Here is a 19746-nt window from a genome sequence, read left to right as displayed (position 1 = left end):
GTTCCTAACCTGTTCTTTACCCACCATGGGCTGTCCATCTTCATCCCATCTTGCGTCACTTGGCGCAGAAGTCCAGGAGCCGAACTTGTCCGTGAATACAGAGGCAAAGAAAGCATTGAGTACTTCAGCTTTCCCTACATCATCTGTCACTAGGTTACCATTAGGGGCCGCACACCGTCTCTGATCACCTTCTTCTTGTTAACATGCCTGTAGAAACCCTTCTTGTTATCTTTCACATCCTTAGCCAGTCGCAATTCCATTTGCGCTTTCGCCTTCCTGATAACCCCCCTGCATTCTCGAGCTATACCTTTAAATGCCTCCCTGGTCATTTGTCCAAGTTTCCACTTCTTGTAAGCTTCCTTTTTGTGCTTAAGTTTACCAAGGATTTCCCCTGTAAGCCAGTCCGGTCTCCTAGCATGTTTGCCTCTCTTGCTACATGTCGGGATGGTTTCTTTCTGTGCCTTCAATAAGGCTTCTTTAAAATACTGCCAGCTGTCCTGGACTCCTTTCCCCTTCATGTTAACATTCCAGGGGATTCTGTCCATCAGAGGGAGTCAAAATCTGCTTTTTTGAGGTCCAAGGTGTGTATTTTACTACTCTCTTTTCTTCCTTTGGTCAGGATCCTGAAATCTACCATCTCATGATCACTGCTTCCCAGGTTGTCACACACCTCCACTTCCCCTATTAGTTCCTCCCTGTTTGTGAGCAGAAGGTCAAGCTGCGCATGGCCCCTGGTCGGATCCTTCAGCACCTGTGTCAAGAAGTTATCCCCAACATTCTCCAAAAACTTCCTGGATTGCCTGTGTACTGCCACATAGGTTTCCCAGCAGATGTCAGGGTGATTAAAGTCCCCCACAAGAACCAGGGCCTGTGATCTGGAAGCTTCGCTCAGTTGTCCGAAGAAAGCCTCATCTACTTCATCCACCTGATTCGGTGGCCTGAAGCAAACATCAACCACAACATCACTGCTGTTGTTTGCTCCTTTAAACTTAACCCATAGACTCTCAACAGGTTTTTCTCCCTCTTTATACTGGAGTTCAGAGCAATCGTAGTGCTCTCTTACATATAGTGCAACTCCTCCTCCTTTTCTCCCCTGCCTGTTGTTCCTTAACAGTCTATACCCTTCCATGACAGCGCTCCAGTCATGTGAGTCATCCCACCAAGTCTGTTATCCCAATTAAATCATATTTCTTGGTCTGGGCCAGGACCTCAAGTTCTTCCTGTTTATTGCCCAGGCTTCTCGCATTAGTGTACAAACACTTCAGGTAACCAGTTGATCATCCTATCTTCTCCATTCGAAACATGGGTCCTCCTTTCTTGCCCCTTCCTCTCTGCATTTCTTCCCGGTATCCGACTTTCCCACTCCCCTCAGGGTTTTGGTCACCGTCCCCCGACGAACCCAGTTTAAAGCCCTCCTCACAAGGTTTGCAAGCCTGCCCACGAAGATGCTCCTTCCTCTCTTCGTTAGGTGGATCCCATCTCTTCCTAACAATCCTTGCGCCCGGAACAGAGTCCCATGGTCGAAGAAACCAAAGCCCTCTCTGCGACACCATCTGCGCAACCACACATTTACGTCCTCAATTCGACGATCCCTGCCCAGTCCTTTCCCTTCAACAGGGAGGATGGAGAACACCACTTGCACTCCAAATTCTTGGATCCTTCTTCCTAGTGCTACATAATCCGCAGTAACATGCTCTAGATCATTCTTGGCCATATCATTAGTTCTCACGTGGAGAAGCAGGAAGGGGTAGCGATCCGAAGTTTTGATCAGCTTGGTAAGCCTCTCAGTGACATCCTGAATGCGAGCTCCCGGTTAGCAGCACACCTCTCGAGATTCCAGGTCCGGACAACAGAGGGATGGCTCAGTCCCTCTTAGGAGGGAGTCTCCGACCACCACCATCCTTTGTTTCCTTTTGGGTGTGGTGGCCGTGGAACCCCCATCCACAGGACTACGCATCCCATGCCTTCCAGTAGATGGTGTTTCCTTCCGGTTTCTTCCTTGTGAGGTCCCTTCCAGAGCTTTCAGCACGCAGAGCCTGTGGACAGAGCTTGAAAGCGATTGCTTACTTCTATAGCATCGGGGGATTCCCGTGCTGGCCTTTTTCCCCTTCTAGAAGTTACATGCTGCCAGTTCTCTTCTTGGTCACGTACTGCCCTCTCTGGCTCTTCTGCCTGCTGTGCTTGAAGGATTAAATGCTGCCTTCTATCGAGGAAGTCTTCATCCTCTCTGATCAAGTGTAGGGTCGACACTTGGGCCTCCAGTCCTCTAATTTTTTCTTCCAAAAGGTCGACCAGCTTGCACTTCGTGCAGATGAAATCCGTTCTTTCTTCTGGGAGGAAGACAAACAAGGCACACGCTGTGCAGGTAACAACAGCAGACCCATCACCAACCATCGCTGCTGTCCTGGAAAAGGGATTTAAAAAGAAAGGCAAGAGAACCTGCCCCCCTTCCCTCTCCCCTTCCAAACTCCCTCTCAAAACTCCCTGTCAGTACTCACCTGTTCGCAAGCTCATTGGTCGCTTGCCCACTGCCTTATAAAGCCCCTCCCCCTACCAAGGCTCAGCCAATCAGCAGAGGCTTCTAGAATTCAAACTTTAATTTGAAGCCAACAGTTTCCACCTGCCAATCACAGACAATCACAGCACAAACTCCATCAAGGGGAGGGGGAGGGCAGGTGGGGAAAAAAAGCCTCACTCAAACACAGGGGAAACTAAATAAATAAGTAAATAAACAAAAACCAAAAAAGAACACACACCAACCCTCACTCACAAACACAAGCTCAGCACACAGCAAGAAAGCCCCAAACACAACACCCACTTCCCCCAAGGCTTCTGTATCTGCTTCTCCTCTACCTGGAGAATTCCCTCTCTAAAGCCTCACTCAAAGAGGGAAAGAAAAAAAAAAGAAAAAAACCCACCACCACCACACACCAAACAAACACAAGCTCAGCACACAGTAAGAAAGCCCCAATAACAAAACACACTTCCCTCAAGAGTCCTGTATCTGCTTCTCCTTCACCTGTAGAACTCCCTCTCAAAACTCCCTGTTATTACCCACCTGTTTGCTTACCTCACCTTACAGTGCACACTCTCCCCCTCCCAAGAAAGAAAAAGAAATGGCACACAACTGGAGGCTTTTACGCTCTGGAGCGGTTTCCGTGGTGCCTAGAAAGAAGGCTGTTGATTGCAGAGTCTTGGTGCAGAAGCCCTAAAAAGGGCTGGATCCGATCGGGTCTCACGGAGCAAAGGATTCGATCCCACGGCGGTTGCTTAATCAGGCCATCTTCAAACACGAACCTGGTCCAGATACTACACTCGACCTCACCTCACGGCGCACACAGACGTACTCTCCCCCTCCCAAGACGTCCCCCAGCGCGGGGGAATAGAAATTTTCTAAGTCCCGCCCGCTCGCTCACCGCCTGCCGCCCTCTTCTCACTCACGGCCACCGCACCAAGACCGACCAACTCACCCACCCGCCGCGCCTCCTCCCTCGCAGCAGGGAGGCCCGGGTGGTGGTGGGGCACCGGCGGCCCTCTGGGCGGCGACCCGCTCTCCTCCCTCCTTCCCTTCCTCCCTCCTTCCTTCCTCCCGCCAGCCAGCCCCTGGGCTCATCTGTATGCAGGCTCCGCCCCCTCTCCCCTTCGCTTACCCTGCCTGCTGGCTTGCTGGCCCGCCCGCTTGCTCCCACCAGCCTCGCCTCCCCTCACCTGCAGAAGCGGCTAGTCTACTTTTCAACGGGGCTCGTCAACTGCTCCCTGACACCCCCGCTCGCAGGTCCGACGCCCCGCCCCGCCGGCAGGAGTGAATGGGGCTCTCAACAGCTCGCTGGTAAGGCCGACGCCCCGCAGACTGCTTGCCCGCAGTCTGCCTCTGCTCTTCCGAGCATTCACTCTCTTTCTTGATTTAAAAAAAAACCATAAAATTAAAATGAAAAAAAAAAAAAGCGGCTGCTTGCCAATGCTGCCTTTGAAAAAACCTCCCCCGGGGAAACCAGGGAGACGCAGAGCAAAGCCGCGAGCAGCAGATCATGGGGCGGAGGGGGGGGGGGGGCAGACCAGGCAGATGCGGAGCAAAGTTAGGAGGTAGGAGCGTGTCTGGAGCAGGTTGCAGGAGCAGGTCCAGATTAGTGTCCAGATTCAGCCGCTCTTGAAACTGATTAGCGGCTGATTCCAGGAAGCCTGGAGCAGAGCAGCTCTGCCCCGGGACTTCCTGGAATCAGCCGCTGATCAGTTTCAGCAGCGGCTGACTTGGGAACACCTGGGGTAGAGCAGCTTGGGTGCTGCCGGGTTGGTCCCCGCAGCACAGAGGTGCGTGGATGTGGGGACCTACCTGGGAGCACCCCAGCTGCTCAGTCCCAGGCATCCATCAGAACAAACTACACATCAAATTGCAACCTGATGAGATGCATTAAACATCACTGAGTTGTGATGCAGCGTGTCAATGAAGGAACAAACCCATTATTCTGTCATGGCACAGCCTAACAAAGCCTTTCTGTTTCATAGACCCAAATAATTCACTCCTGCTTACATAGTGTGAGATCTGATAAGCATTTATATACTCCAGCAGGAGGGGCAGCCAACAGAATGAGCCAAAACCAGCTTGCATAACTCCCCGCCTCTCCCCAGTCTTTAATTTGGCCATTTTCAATTGCAGCACCTGGTAGTTCATTAAAAGTCTGTTCAGCGGTGCTGCAAGGCTAAGGCAGGCTAATCCCCATCTGTCCTGGCACCACACTGCACCTGGGAAATGGTCAACAGGTCTGGCCCCTAGGCTGATGGGCAATGGGGCTCCATGCACTGCCCTTTCCTTGAGCATCAGCTCTGCATTTCCATTGGCCAGGAACTTCCTACTCCCCTCCCTCACCATAGGCACGACCTGCTGGCTACTTCCGGGGCACAGTGCAGAACCAGGACAGGTGGGGAGCTTGTCTTAGCCTCCCTGCAGTGTTGACTAGGAACTGCCTAAAGTAAGCATGTACCCAACCCCAAGCCTGTCCCTCCAAAACCCTTATCCCCAGCCCCATGCCAGAGTCCACACCTCCTTTCCATACCCAACTCCCGGCTTCAACCTGCAGATTCCCCCCACATTCTGAATCCCTTGGCCCTGCCTACAACCCCCTTCTACACCTCAAACCCTCATCCCAGCCCCTGCCTAGAGCCCTCACCCTCTTCCACACTGCAACACTCTGCCCCAGACCTGTGCTGCATCCCAACCCCATTTCTGGCCCCACCCTAGGGACTGCATCCCCACTTAGACCCCTCACTCCCACCCTCCAAATGCCTGCCCCAGCCCAATGACAGTGGTGGGGGGGGGGGGCAGGATGGAGAATGAGCCACCAAGGGAGAGGCAATGTAGTGATTGGGGGGTCAGGACCTCTGGAAAGGGCGGGGTCTCACAGAAGGGGCAAGGCTAGTGAGTTCAAAATTGGTGACCCTAGAATCACTACTAAATCCAGCCATGCCCTCTTGCTTCCCTACTTCCCTTGCTTGACTACTTTCTTCCACTATTTGATCTGAGGAAGTGGGTCTGGCCCACGAAAGCTCATCATCTAATAAACCATCTTGTTAGTCTTTAAAGTGCTACATTGTCCTGCATTTTGCTCTTGCTTCCCCTGAGAGATGCCCCAGAACACTTCCGTTCTATTCCCCTTCGCCCAACCTCCTTCTTTATCCATACTAAGGAAGTTAAAATGGGATTAACTGACTAGTCAACTAGTTGATTGGCACTTCCGCTGGGGCTCTTGTACAGTTCAAAGGAGGAATGCGGAACTCCAGGTACAGCCGGGGGCCAGCGGGAAGTCCCGCTGACTCTGGGGTGCACTCAGGTGCCTGCTTTGAAATGCACAAGAGTCCACATCAACTAGTTGACTAGTCGGTTAACTACAGGTGTGGGGGGGGAGGGGAATCGACTAGGCAATTAGTCAAACGACTAGCCAATAATCCAATGCTTATCAGATAGTCAACTAGTCTCCTACGTCCCTAATCCGTACCCGCCTGCACCCAGCTAAGGGCAGAGGGAAACGGGTACCTGACACCGCACTAGGTGCGAGCTCTATGCACCCACCTGGCCAGAGACAGGGCCAGCCCCTGGGGGCCCTAAGCAGGGTTTCTCACCCCCTTTCCCCCCAAGGGGTCCCGGTCTGCTCATGGCTTGTGCATGGCCCAGGCAGCGGGCATGGACTTGCCTGGCGGCTGCCGCAAAAAAAGCCGCCGCCTGGGCCTGGGGGCCGACCCCTGGGGAGTCCCCAGGAGGACGTTGCTATGGTGACGGGGGCCCGGGCCCGTGGAGCGGGAGGGGTAGGCTGGCACGCCTCTGCAGCGCAGCCTCGGAGGGGCGGGGCCGGGCCAGTAGGCACCGTTCGGAACAGGCCGGGAGAGGGGCGCTCTAGCCAGCCTGCCCTTTGCTCTCTCTGGTTCGCGGGAAGGGGGAGGGGGGGGGAGTCCGGCTTTGTTCCGGTCACTGCCGGAAGTGGGTGACGGGCGGGGCCGGTTGCTGTGGCAACGCGGGGCTGTTTACCAGCGGGACTGGGAGCGGGCTGCTGGATGGAGCGGCGCGGAGGTGAGCGCGCGGAGCCGCCGGGCGGGGATGCTGCCTCCCCGGGGGACCCGGCTGTCCCCTTGGGCTCCCTTCCTGTCAGGAGCCCCCTTGTCCCGCTTCCAGCCCGGGCTTGGAGGATGTCGCAGCCCCCGGGGCGGGTGGGTAGACAGCCCGGTGACGCTTCCACAAGCAGTGCCCCCGCCCCCATTTAAGATCCTAAGGGAGGCAGCGCGGCCTAGCAGATAGAGCATCGGGCTGGGGGGGGAGGGGAGACCCGCTCCCAGCTCTGCCGGGTAACCTGGGGCTAGTGTCTGTCCCACATTGTGCCTCAGTTTCCTCGCCTACCTCCTTTGTACACGGTTGTGTCCGAAGTGATTCCGGTCTGGGCGTTGAGCGCGGCTGCTAGCGGTAGATCAGAGCCAAGGGGTATATTTAAAAAGATGGATTTTCGGAGGTTCCGGAGCAGTGCCGGGGTATCCCCGCCTGTCTGAAAAATTGCACCCCCCTGTGACTGCAATTAGGCACCCAAAACCTGACTGCCTCAAAATTAGTGGCCACTTTTCAAAGTCTTAGTACCACACCCAGTGGCACCCACAGTGCATCCTTTGGATTCTAAATGCTGGCCAGTCCATGGCCTTTTCCTTGTAACGGCAGTGTGAAGACTACAACAATTGCACAAAGTCAAGAAAGGTTGAATTAAATGAGTATTACATTGCTTCCTCAGTAATTATACCCATTTGTTCAAATGAACTCCCTGTCCTCTCTATTTTCTATGCCCTTTGGGAAAGCAGCCACTACTATCTTGGGTCTTTTGTTGCTTAAAATCTCATTAATACAAGGCACAGCTCTGTTATTATGGGCCTCTGATTGAGAAACCCAGGTTTAAATTGTGTTTTGTTTAAAGACTGGTGTAACAATTTAAAATGCTAAGCACATTTATCTTAAAATGAAATCATGCTGTTCAGTACTCAGAAGATGCAAACAGATAATTTCTTGGGGGATTATTCATAATTTTGCTCACTGTCAGCATATTTCTAGACAGCTCTGATTTGCCACAATCTAGTTGAAATCCTTCTTTAAAGGGGCATAATGGGTTTTAGTTCTTTATATTGATTTTGCTTTCTAGGAGTTTATTTGAAGGTATTCTAAATCAAATAACATGTCTGCCCTTTTAATACAATCCTAGGGATCTGTTATTGGTGACTTACACTTTGTGTCCAGATAATTACTGTCAGCCAGCTTGGCTTGTGTATATATATTGTTAGTAAACAGATCACTTATTTAGGTAGTTGAGTGATTATTGTACTTTGATAGTAAATGCATGCCAAGGCACACCCATACATTAAATCTGTATTTTGTTTTTACTAGACGTTGTTTAATTTACTGATCATTTCCATTTCACTGAGACAAGAGAGGAAGGTGGAGAAACAAGGTGTAAAATAACTCATCACTGGCAAAAGGCCAATGGAAATCTGGTTTTCCAACTCTTGTTAATTTCCTGAATACGGTGGAACATGCATGTTGGCATCCCCCTTGGAGTGACAGATGCTTTATATACTTGAGAAGAGGCGTTGGAGTATGAAGGTGGGTTAGGTACGGAGTGGGGGAAAGGAAGTTTTCCCTGCAGAGGTGTGTAAATCCAAATAAACCTGCCATTGCTAACAACTGGCCAAACCACTTTTACAAGCCACAGGGAGAGAATAATGTAAATATCCTTAGTCTTACTCTAACCCACTGCTGTGGCCACTTGTGGCTCTAAGGCTGCTTTGAATTGATAGAGCAAAATGGTATTATTGCAGCTGTGATTCAGAGCACTTGAGTAAAATTCTGCTCCATCATCCTTAGAAGACCTCTATGGTAACTGCTACTAAGGAGATGTACTTCAGGTCTTTTGAGTTGTAATCATTTACAAGAGGTTTGAGTGGCTTGAATCAGCCATATTGGCTCAAAGGACTTAAAGAAGAAACTTCTAAATTTTTGTAAAAGCCAATGTGTAATCAGTCTTACTTATCAGTTCACACTGGGAACCTTTGCAGAAACAGCAATGATTTCATATCTGCTCCTCTACATACACATGCTTGCCACGTTCAGTAAGTGTCTAACATCACAATAAAAATAGTGTATATATTTTTCACTAACACCTTTGTACAAATTGACAAGTGCACCATTGGCTACACTGCAGAGTTATCCTAGGTGTGGGTTGGAGCACGCAGGTTTGCCTAGAGCCTGGACATGAGCATTCCCACAGCAAAGTCCTACCCACTGCATTGTACTTCTCTTGTGTCCAGGACGGAGCCCTTGATTCTTTGTGCAGAGATACACTAGGACTTTTGTCAACTGTGGGAGAACTTGCCTTTCCTCTGGGGAGGAGAGAGGGGGAATTATGAGAAGGACATTAAGGACCACACCTGTGACTGTGCCTGTGCCAGCATCCTCACTACAAAATGGGCAAGTTCTAACAAGCTAATGCTTTCTTGTGCTACAGCCCGTGCCCCCATCCATGCAAACAAACATGGGTTCAAAATGCAAAAATAAGCACATGCTTGATGGTTGCATGTGTGTGGATGGTAATGGGGCTTTGGGGCATGGAATAAAGCTATGGTGGAGACATCCCTTAGAGAGGAAGGACTGTGGATAAACACACTGGTCGAGTGGGACATTAGAGCTCTGGGGTCTGTTCCAGTTAAGTTCCTGGCTCTACCAGACACTATCTTGGTTAAGGATAACAACACTTCCTCTCACCCACCCTCTCTGTGTCTAGTCTATTTAGATAATGAGATATTTGGGCAGTTACTGTCACTAAGTGCGTGGTGCCTACACCAACCCCAACTGGTGACTAGATGCTCCTGTTTTGTCTGTCTTGTAAGGCAAATAATACCCACTCCATCTATCAAAATAAATAAGTCTCCCCCGACTTTAAATGCTTCATGAGCAATAAGAACACTTACTAGCACAAGATATACAGTGCTGTGCAAACATTAATATACAGCACGTACCATGTAAACAGAGCTAAAACCTTTCTTTTGTTATTTGGCTTTAACATTTGAATTTCTCAAGAGTTGTGGTTTTGATCCCAGCAGGGCTGACTCACCTATTTATCCTTCTGATCTCACTGAATGGAGTATCATGCTGCATGGGAGCCTGATGAAACCTGAAAATAAAAAAACAAAAACAAACCCCACAAGGCTTTATCTGCTCTTATTATTGAAAATCCCATGGAACTTCTAACTGCCATGGTATCTCTTATCAGCATTTCCCTTCCCTTTTGTTGTGCAGCTGACCACAGTCCTTCATTCCAGGTGTGGCTTAGGCTGCATCATGTTGTGAGTACATAGCTGGTAAGGTACTGTGGGACCCTTCCAAAGAGAGAACCCACTTCTGTTTGTTCCTACAACATAATAAGGTGAATGTGGTCTCTTACCGATACATGGACCTGTTCTGTACACCAAAGAACCTGGAGCTGTTACAAAGCCAGCATCTGGGAATACATGCCATTAACTTGGTATGTGACACAGCAAGAGTGCTGTTCTGTAATCTCCCCGACAGCGAATCACCACATGCCAAGATGCCCTACTCTGTTAAACATAGCACAATATAAAACTGGGGTACTCTAGTGAAATAAAATGATGTAAAGATTTGACTGATTCGTGTAACTTTTTTCTTTCATCTGTCACCCCCTCTACAGGTGTCTTGAGAAGCAATGGCCACAGTAGCTCCTCTGAACATAGCACCATCTGAATGCAACACCACAGTGGGCACTGCAGAAGGTTTCATTTGGCGGTCAGATACCATCAATATGCACGTCACCCGGCCGAAATCTGCCAAAGGACGCACAAGATCAAGCTTGAATTACTCCCATAGTGTGGAGGCCTATTCTTATAGAGTGCCAGCCTCTCCTCAGCCAGCAGCTCCTTATGAAGCAGCAAGCAATCAACGAGCATCATCTACCAAACCATCTTACCAGCCAGGGCAGGTGTCTCCTGAGGAAATCCCAGAGCTCCTCCAACAAGTGCCCTTGAGGACCTCATCTTCCCTAAATAAGTACAGAGTGCTCCCGTCCATCAGCAGGAAGGGCTTGGGGAAGGGTGCTGTGGAAACAATGATTGAACAGACCAACAAACTGAAAATGAGTAGTAGACAGGAGGAGGAGCAACCATCCAAAACCCTTCCCAGAGAAGGAAAATCCACTAATATAATGACAGAGAATGAAGGGGCTAGAGGGGAACATTCAAAAGTCCAGCCTCTCGTTTATGAAAAGAAGCCATTAAGGAAAACAAGAGAAGAAAGCTTGTCAGCAGTTTTAAACTTGGAGGAGCCTCTTAAGAAAGAGCCAAGATTGCTGCTTGCTATTAGGTCTCCTTCTGGTCAAAGATTTGAACATCATTTCAGTCCTACAGATAGCCTTCAAACGGTTCTTGCTGTGGCAGAGCAAAAAACCACAACCCAATACAAACACTGTAGTGTTGAAACCATGGAAGTGCCTAGGAGGCACTTTCCTGATCTTACGAAGTCGCTGCAGGAGTGTGGAATTCCACACAAGTCAGTGTTGTGTATCCTACAGGAAGAGCAAGATGGAGATCTCTAAATGTACAATTGTTCTTGCACAACTTCTATCACACCTTAAGCATGTAACTCCATTGGATGCCATGAACTTCCCATTGATGAGTGGTCTAAGAACTGGACCAGCCTGTTCTGTTTCAGTGGTCTACTTCTTAGTCCTGCTGTCTTCCAAGAGCTTCCCTTGAAGTAGACTTGTATATAAATGGAGTGTGCTGAAATACTTCTTAATTATTTTAAAGTATGTACACATTGCTTTAAGAGTATTTTTCCATATGTACAATCACAATTCACTTTAAGAGCAAGCACCAGCTTCTGGGCTTTGTAGTATTTCTAAGTGGTTTTTAAAAGAGTTTCCATTCTTCTGGAAAGACCCATCTCTCTCCTGGTGGTGGGAGGCCTGTCTCATCTTCTGTTTTTGCTCCAGGAATGTACCTCTTCCCAGAATGGAGTCTGAGTCAGAATAATGCACGTAGCTGGGAAGATTCAAGCAGCACTATTTTTATTCCTCCCTTCTCTGTTTTGATCCCTTACAGCTATAGTAATCATCTTTATAATAAAATAGCTTATTAGCTGCAATAACAGTTACAGCGGTCAATATGCAGAAAAACAACCTCAAAGCAGTAACTTAAACTGAGTTTGTGAGTGAACAGATTACTGGGATGTGTTAAAAGTACAAGGTTAAGAGTAAAGTACATTCAAGAACCAAACTATGCCCATACAATCTCAGTGCCTCAAGACTGACTACTTTTGTCTTCTCATAAAAGAAAAAAGTCATAGTTAAGAAGGTCTGACTCCTCTGAGTATATTTGATACAAATAGGCTTTAACTCATTAGTTTTCTTCTTTCACCTAGTGCATTAAGAGTGTGATGCACATCTGTAAATCAGGAAATCCAAAGTCAAGGGTGGATTGTCTGCTGTAACTTTGCATTTCAGTGCTGTTTGCTAACTACTACTGCAATTTAACATGCTTTTAAATTCAACTGCATTAATCTGAGTGATTAACTTTAATCACTGCTTTAATGTTTTGTCTAAATATGTACAAGAGGAGTTCTGCTAGAGGAATAGTTTACTAGGTAAATAACAACCCCAATTATTGTGGCTCTTCTAGAGCTATTTATTTTCTGTAGTCCTGAAAAATCTACCTGCTAGCATAGATTGGCTTGGTTTTGTATTAATGCAGCTGATGTGCATGTGCTAAAGAGCCTCACTTCTTTTTAAGTAAAAAAACAGTCCATTTACTGTAGCTGAGTTTGAGCACTCAGAAAAGAATAGCTTCTGTTATCTGACTGGACAGCTTGCCAAATAAATAGGCTACTTTTATTACAAGTGAAATACATTCAGTGCTTTTGCCTCACTGTAATGGCCAAACCCACCTTTCGTAAAGAAGGTTGGTAGAATATTTGCTCTTTACTGTGATATCACACACTGAATTTCTGTCAAAAGTAAATATTCATGTGCTAGCAATTAAGCCCCATAGAACAAGATAACTGCTGAAATTGAAGCACTACGTGATGCTGCAAGGGGTAGCACTCAAGTCTGTTTGCTTCTAGCTTAGCCTACATGCTGCTGTTGAAGCCTTCTCAGTTGTCTTCAAGGGTGAGCGTCAGAGCTTAGTTGTAATTCTCATTAGAAACCTAGTTGGGAATATGGTAGAAAGAATGTTTCACGATGAAAATTGCCAGGAACAGTGGGAAGAATGAACTATGATCAGTTTTTTTTTTTACATGGAAGAATACAGTGCATTCTTCTGCTATGAACTTAGGGTTGGCTGTTAGCAAGAGAAGGCTGGTTCAAGTAGCAGAACTGAGTGTTGTAGGCAGGTAAACCATAGCATACAAGAGCCCTCTAATGCTAAAGAACACAAACCACCCCCATAGGTGAAGTGTTCATTTTTTTCTAACTAAATCTATGCTATTAACTGGTTACTTCCCATCCCTGTTTAAATACTTAGTTGTGAAATGTGACCAAAGCTCTGTATGTTGTTACTGCAGTCATTTTTTCCTCTTCTACAGATGGTTATCGAACCTTTTCCACTTTAATGCACCTATTCAAATCACATCTGGGCTAGGATAAAGGGAATAACCTATTGTCAACTAACAGCTGTTGAGATAGTGTCCAGAAGAGCTCTGCTATGAAAAAAAATCAATGAACAATTTCACTGGAAGCTATAACTTGTGACAGGCATTGTTTCAGTAGTTACTTTAGATTTATGCATTGATATAATCTCTGCTCCCCCACAGATCAGCTAGTCACATGACAGACAGCAGGAATAGTCTAAGGGATGTGGTGGAAAAATCAGATTTAAGTTATAAAACAAATATTGGGTCAAGTACGATCAATTTACTGTTTGAGATGTGTGTATGATGTTACATTTTAACAATTTTAAATAAACTGTTTTAAGTGTGATGCTAAGACTCGGTACAACTTTGGTTTTAAATTAAAGGTTTGCATGAACTAGAGGTTTGATTTCACCACATTTCTTCATGAATGTTCAATTAATCTTATAACACGTGCTTATAGAACATCTGGGCAAGAGGAATAAACAGCCTTTCTAGAAAAACAGATCAGGCTTTTATAATTCTACTTACACATCACTGCATCCAAACAATCCTGCAATGCTTAATCCAATTCTTCTCTGTCTTCCAGCAGCTAGAACAGGAACGAGTTGTTAATCTGTGCAGTAGGCAGGTATGACACTGGTTTGGATTCTAAATAATTCTTAGGACTAACAATTTCAGTGCTAGGGATCATGTAAGTGGGGAGGGCCAAGTTAAAGGACAGAAAGCTGCTAAGGATAACTAGCGGAGAAAATAAGTGATGAGAAAGGGATGATCAGGTGACTGGCTGGAAAGCTCGAATGGCAGTGTTTTGAGTTGCCCCTCCTGCCCCAAGGAGAAAGAGCTAAGTGTCTTAATGGCCATGCATGACTTAAATTTAGCATCTACTTCATTCAAAATTTTATCCTTTAGTACTTAGTTACCACTAAGGCCCTTGCCAGGAAAAATCCTGGCATCAAGAGACATTAGAGAAGAATAACATTAATCCACTCTATCGTTATATTAGATTAACAAATGAAACGATTGGCAAGATGCTGCCATAAATTGACACTGAAAGCATCTGGGAAGTATAGCAGCTCAGTCACATTAATCTCATGTTTCACAGTGGGATTCACCTGGGAGTATTCCAATAGAAAGCACTGTCAGAACTCCATCTCCCCTTCACAAGACATTTGATAACAAATAGGGATGCCAAAGCCAAACACCGGCACAGTTCAGTATGTAGTCTTTATTCCAATTAAAAGTACATTAGAAACAGCACACAGGACCAGCAGCGGCGTTCATGACAGTTCAACCCAATGCACTGCTGTCACAAGGTCATTCAGTTGTACTATTAAAGGTGTTTGAAACAAGTCTTCCATTCTACACGCAAGCACTCACTCACCTGCCATTTTAAATAGGTTTTAAACAGAATAAAAATAGATACACCCCAGAATACAAAAAGTTTAATTTTAACAGTTTTTCCACTAAAGACTTTATACAAATTGATAAAAGGGTGCACAATTTCCTAAAATTTTAGGTACATTTTAAATGAGCCTTTTTTTTTACTTGGTAAAAGGATCAACGTTCCTGTCTTTGAACAGAATATGATGGCCAAAATTGCAAAGAAAATTCATAGTTAAATTTACAATTTATACATTTATTTTGAAGTGATTCCTTCACTGAGTAGCAATCTGATGACTGCTCACGCGTGTCCACTTTTCCCAAAAGAACTGTGCACCACAAAGTTAATGTTTAGGAGCATACTTCTGGAATTAGGGAGGAACAAAACCCCACCAACTTCCACTTGTGCATCGTAAGTGGTCCCAATTCAACTAAAAACCCAAACATAGAAGTTCTAAATAAAAACCTTCACTGGCAAGGGTCACATTGGGGGGCAAAGTTTGTAGGGCCTGATGACCTGTCTGCTTTGCGATACAAGCACAATGAAAGTAGAGTGCTTCCCATCAGTATTTTGGCTGAGCAATTTAACTCAAGACTGTGGTACTGAAACATGCTGTAACAGGCAAATTTGGTGTTTTCTTTATGGGTATTTTTGGTCAATACAAGCTATTTTGATTTTTTAATCAGATAAATATTCCTGTTTCCATTATTGATTGGTAGAGGCCAACAGCTTCATATGAGACTTCATATGGAGCTGCCCAGACAACAGCAGCATTTTAAAACTGGCACCACCTGCATAAAGGTAACTAGAATTCCCACTCCCCTGCCAAGACACACTAATATTTGTAGAGACACTAATCCCCCATTTGTAGGGGTGAATTTATTTGGGATATTAATTAGTACAGTCCTCTTTACGCTGCTGATCCCTCCCACTTTTATGAACCAAGATTTGGTTTGGCAAGGTTAACTGCCGCATATGGACTTCTATAGTAGTTAAGTAACACTGTCAACCACCACACTGCTTTCGGAAGAGTGCTCATTCTAAAAAACAAAACTAAAAACAAAATACTCCCATTAAAAGCAACACAGCATCACTGAGAATATGAACTAGTGAGGAGATCTTCTGGACAATCTACAAAAACAGGGTAAATCCACCAGGAAGCCAGGAAAAAAAAAAAAAAAAAAAAAAAAAAAAAGAAATCCTATTGTAGGTAAATTTAGCTTTTAGTCAAAACCGTCTGCCTTGCTTTTTAAAGTCAATGTCCATATATTTGGCTGAGTTTTGTTTTACTGATAACATATGTTAAAAACAGTATCCCAGTTAACAATGATAAAGCATTTGTTTATTCCTTTTAGATATTTACGTATTGGCCACTTTTTGGCAAGTCTATTTCTTAGAATTTAAAACATTTTCCCATTTTAAGGCTAAACTAAGAAATGTTAAAATCTTCTGTAAACATTTCCTCTTCTTCCCCAGAGCGGTACAATTTTAAGTCCAACTGCAATTTTTAAAGTGAGGTAATTTCTGCGTTTTCTTATCTTAAGAGTCCTTTTCACGACTGGCCAAAAGGTGTGTCAATCTGAGCACTGAGCCAATTGTAGTGGGAGAGCTACCCCAGGAGGGTGTACACCAGTTCCAGCAGCTTCATATCAGTTGGCTATTTTTTCAATTTCATCCAAGTCATCAGTATCCAGTTTCTCTATCTTCTTGTCTGGAAGAGGAGATTAGAAGGGAATCAAAACTAGTGTATGTTATACAACAAAAGACCAGAAGATGAAACAAGATCCCACTTTCCTGCATCAATATTCCTGACGTGTGAAATTCCACTTCCATTCTTATCACAAGATGAATCAATCCCAATCCGTGATACAAACAATGGAATTAAGTTTTATAAATCAAGTCTCAACAATGTGGCGAGTGAAAGTGGGAGTATGGGTAATATTCTTTTAATTCTTATGCATGCTTTAGTTTTTCTCTGTGCTTTGCATTGTTACACGTGGAATGTAAAAGGGTTGAAAAGCTGCTCTTGGGATATGAGGTGTTGTGTCACTAACTATCTGGGGTGGTATGAAGATTTGTTTAAAGGATGGGCCAAAACAAACCCAACTCAATGGAGGATCCAGAAGGACAATGGGAACCTCAGCAGCCAAGAGGTTCACACACAGCAACCAATAAGGGAAGAGATTTCCCCCCACCTTTCAGCAGGGATGAGAAGAGTGGACCATGATGATACCTCAGCAGCACGGCTTTAGGGAGCCCTGGCCAACACTGGACATTCTGAACTCAATCTTAATCTTCGCCTTTCTATTCCGACCCACAAACTTTCAGATTCTGTATGCTGGGTGACTATGTTATCTTGCTCTGGAACAAGTTGTCTGGAGTCAAGGCAAATACGGAGTATTGTGCTCTGAAGGAGTACAGTACAAACCTCCAGCAGGAGTCTGGCTTGGCTGGATTCATTGCAGACAGCTAAAGGGAGATAGGATTGGTTGGTGCCCAAAGGCCCAGTGCCAGTCTTACAGGCCACTGGCATCCCGCTGTGGAACTGTGTGGATACTTGGGCTCAGCCCACTAGAAGGATCACTTCCATGGGATTGGCTGGCTATATGCTGGCATGAAGACCATATTTTGTGGCTCTGACACACAGATCATTGGGCCATGCAAGTTTCAAAGATCAAACTGGAAACAATTTATTTGGCACTAGGGGGCAATGTCTTTGTTGTAAGCTGATGGGCATTCAAATAACATTATGGTTTGCAGAGTATCATATTGAATAATGCCAACTAGCCAATGAGAACTGGATTGATATAGCAAGGCAAGGAAGATCTCCAAGGCACATTTGCCATGCATCACTTTGGAAGTTCACTATCTTATGATAGATATAGAAGTTATTCAGATATCAAAATGGGTTCCCATCTGCCCTTTAAACAGCAGTCACTGTTCTACCCTAAAACAAAGACAATTACATCAGAAGTTCTGTTTATTTAAATGTATACAAACAACTGGCTATTTCCCTAGTTTTCTCAATGTTATTTTTGAAATGAAATGCTACATAAAGTGCAGCTGTACCTTTGATAGACAATATGCAGCAAAGCAAAACAGTATAAGCCTAAGGAAAGACCAAGACCTCAGAGGCCCTCGGAAATATGAATTAGTCTCTCAGTGTCTGATAACACCATTGCTCAACATTCTACAGAAATAATGCTATAACCATGCAAGAGAAATTCATCTTAAGGGATCTTACTGAAATGCTCCTGAATTCTGTTGAGAATATTCATGCTGTGCTTGCTGTCTACCATGTTAACAGCCAGTCCTCGCTTGCCAAAACGACCTGTACGCCCAATCCGATGCAGATAAGTCTCATTATCTGGGTTGCCATCTTTATCCACAGGAAGGTCAAAGTTGATAACAACAGAGACCTGCTCTACATCAATGCCTGGGGGGAAAAAGCAGAGATATTACAACTCTCCGTTAGCCCATTTTAAGCCAGAACAGCTTTAGCCCAGGGCTGTTTCAGAGTTTTGCCAGAATCGGGGGTCACCCGGTGCCATGGGTTTCAATGTCTTTCACAGAGCTGTACTATTACTGCCTCCAAGATTCCAGGAAAGTTGAGCTAACCTGCCATGATGAAGCCTGTAACAATGTCAAGGGTGAACGATCAGCAAAACTTACAGGGATCTTCATAATGTATGGAAGAACATTTAAGGTATGGTATGACAATGAGACAATATTAGGTAACACAAGGGTGCTTAGTTTAACAGTTTCATACCAGAACTACACATTGATGCCTAGAAGCACTAATAAATTGCCCTCGTACATTTCAACACCCAGGCTAAAAGTCATTCAGCTTCAGCACTGTCCAGAATGCCTCATTTAGCTGAAACCTGCAGCACAGACTATTACAGGAGTTTATTCCTTTGACTGACCTCTAGTGATAATGAAATTGTTGTTGAGACAATTCAGGGCATGCGTTTGTTTGCGCACAGCACCCGCCAAGGCAGGGGGCAGCCACAGGATTCCTCAGCGTGCCCAAAGGACAAAGCAAGGAGACTGTCTGGAAGCAAAGATTCTTCACCCTAACTTCAGGTCACTTTAGAAAATCCTACGTTAAGCCATTCTGGGAGAGAAAGACATAACCCAATCCACACATGTCAAGGACAAGCCAAAGTTTTGGGGGACACTAGGTCTGTCAGCCTCTCCTGGAATGACTGTGTTAGGGACTCTCTTATATTAATCTAGCACAGGATACAAATTCTTCTCTAGGAGGTACAGCAATATTTTGTACGTCAGTCACGGACACCAAAGTTCCATCTCTAGTAAAACTACCCTCTCTTCCCTTCCCAAAATGCAGTGATATTGCAAGCTACCTCTGGCACAGACATTTGTGGTCACCAGCACTTTCTCTTTGCCCTCTCTGAAACGCTCGATCACCGCAGCCCTTTGTTCCACCATCATCTCACCACTTAGCAATGCTACCTGGTGACCTTCTTTTGACAGCTCTCCTGCCAACCAGCCTGCTGTTTTACGAGTCTGAAAAGTAAAGGAAGAGCAATCAAGATCCTTCTGGCAAGGCAGTATTTGAACTTCAAACAGAAATAGGCCTCTCAATAGAATGGAACTTTCAATCTGCTTATCCCAGGATTCTAGCATCATAGTTTAAAAGGATCAATGAACCCAAACCATTCCCATTTCCGTTTGAAAGCTATTATGATAAAATTCAGAGACACGTTTCTTATTTTCTTTTATATATGATAGTTCTTTGTATGTAGTCAGTTTCATCTACATTTTTCCTGTATACTCAGTTCCTCTGCTTGTCTGAGTCTCTCAGCAACAAATAAAAATAGGAAACTTATTTTAAGATCACATGCTTGCACCAAGAAGACTGGGACAAAAATGCAGTCTGCAGTACTACTAGCTATTCATTTTTGGAAACTAGCTTTATTTCAAGTTGAACAGGTCCCTTAAGATCATCCACTGAGAATCTCTGCTGAAGGGTTGAGTCAAGCAGCTATAAAAATCAGGACACCAGTTAATTTTTAAAGCCCTGACTATGTCAAACATTGCATTTAAGGCCGTAGGAAGCAGCTCTTTGCTGTACTGGACACTTGGGTACAGAACACGTCCCTTAACATACCAATCTTCTTCCAATCTAGAGCTAAACTTTGCTAGAATGATCACCATGAGCATTTAATTAAAATTTGCAATT

The 19746-nt window shown here is 45.4% G+C and overlaps 2 protein-coding genes and 1 long non-coding RNA gene across 8 annotated transcripts in view; 1 reads left to right on the top strand and 2 right to left on the bottom strand.

Annotated features, from left to right (window-relative positions):
* LOC142819448 (uncharacterized) overlaps positions 1–6691 on the bottom strand; it is a 32353-nt gene extending 25662 nt beyond the window's left edge. For 2 of the 3 annotated variants that reach the window (XR_012897365.1, XR_012897364.1), the window contains exons 1-2: positions 6518–6691; positions 3709–3898 (exon numbers count right to left, since the gene is read on the bottom strand). This is a non-coding gene — a long non-coding RNA (uncharacterized LOC142819448). Of the gene's footprint in view, positions 1–3708; positions 3899–6064 lie in introns of all 3 variants that reach the window. The other variant, XR_012897366.1, reaches the window with a different exon arrangement.
* On the top strand, positions 6445–13558 carry UBXN10 (UBX domain protein 10). Of its 4 annotated transcripts, XM_075906781.1 has the most exons (4): positions 6465–6559; positions 7907–8122; positions 8827–8986; positions 10224–13558. In XM_075906781.1, the coding sequence occupies exon 4, from the start codon at positions 10239–10241 to the stop codon at positions 11121–11123; it is 885 nt and encodes a 294-aa protein (XP_075762896.1). In that variant the 5' UTR covers positions 6465–6559; positions 7907–8122; positions 8827–8986; positions 10224–10238; the 3' UTR covers positions 11124–13558. The 4 variants fall into 4 exon arrangements, with proteins under 4 accessions (XP_075762897.1, XP_075762896.1, XP_075762894.1 ...); XM_075906779.1 differs by lacking the exon at positions 8827–8986; XM_075906780.1 differs by lacking the exons at positions 6465–6559; positions 8827–8986 and adding an exon at positions 6564–6696.
* Positions 13559–14364: 806 nt separating this feature from the next.
* Positions 14365–19746, bottom strand: part of LOC102444945 (ATP-dependent RNA helicase DDX19B) — a 32043-nt gene continuing 26661 nt past the window's right edge. The window contains exons 10-12 of the mRNA XM_075906778.1: positions 18908–19070; positions 17785–17976; positions 14365–16251 (exon numbers count right to left, since the gene is read on the bottom strand). Of these exons, the coding sequence (XP_075762893.1) occupies positions 16190–16251; positions 17785–17976; positions 18908–19070 (417 nt within the window). The 3' untranslated portion in view covers positions 14365–16189. The remainder of the gene's footprint in view (positions 16252–17784; positions 17977–18907; positions 19071–19746) is intronic.

Source organism: Pelodiscus sinensis, chromosome 23 (genome assembly GCF_049634645.1).
Source record: "Pelodiscus sinensis isolate JC-2024 chromosome 23, ASM4963464v1, whole genome shotgun sequence".
NCBI lineage: Eukaryota > Metazoa > Chordata > Testudines > Trionychidae > Pelodiscus > Pelodiscus sinensis.
Note: the sequence above shows the minus strand (reverse complement) of the source record. Positions and strands in the feature narration are given on the sequence as shown.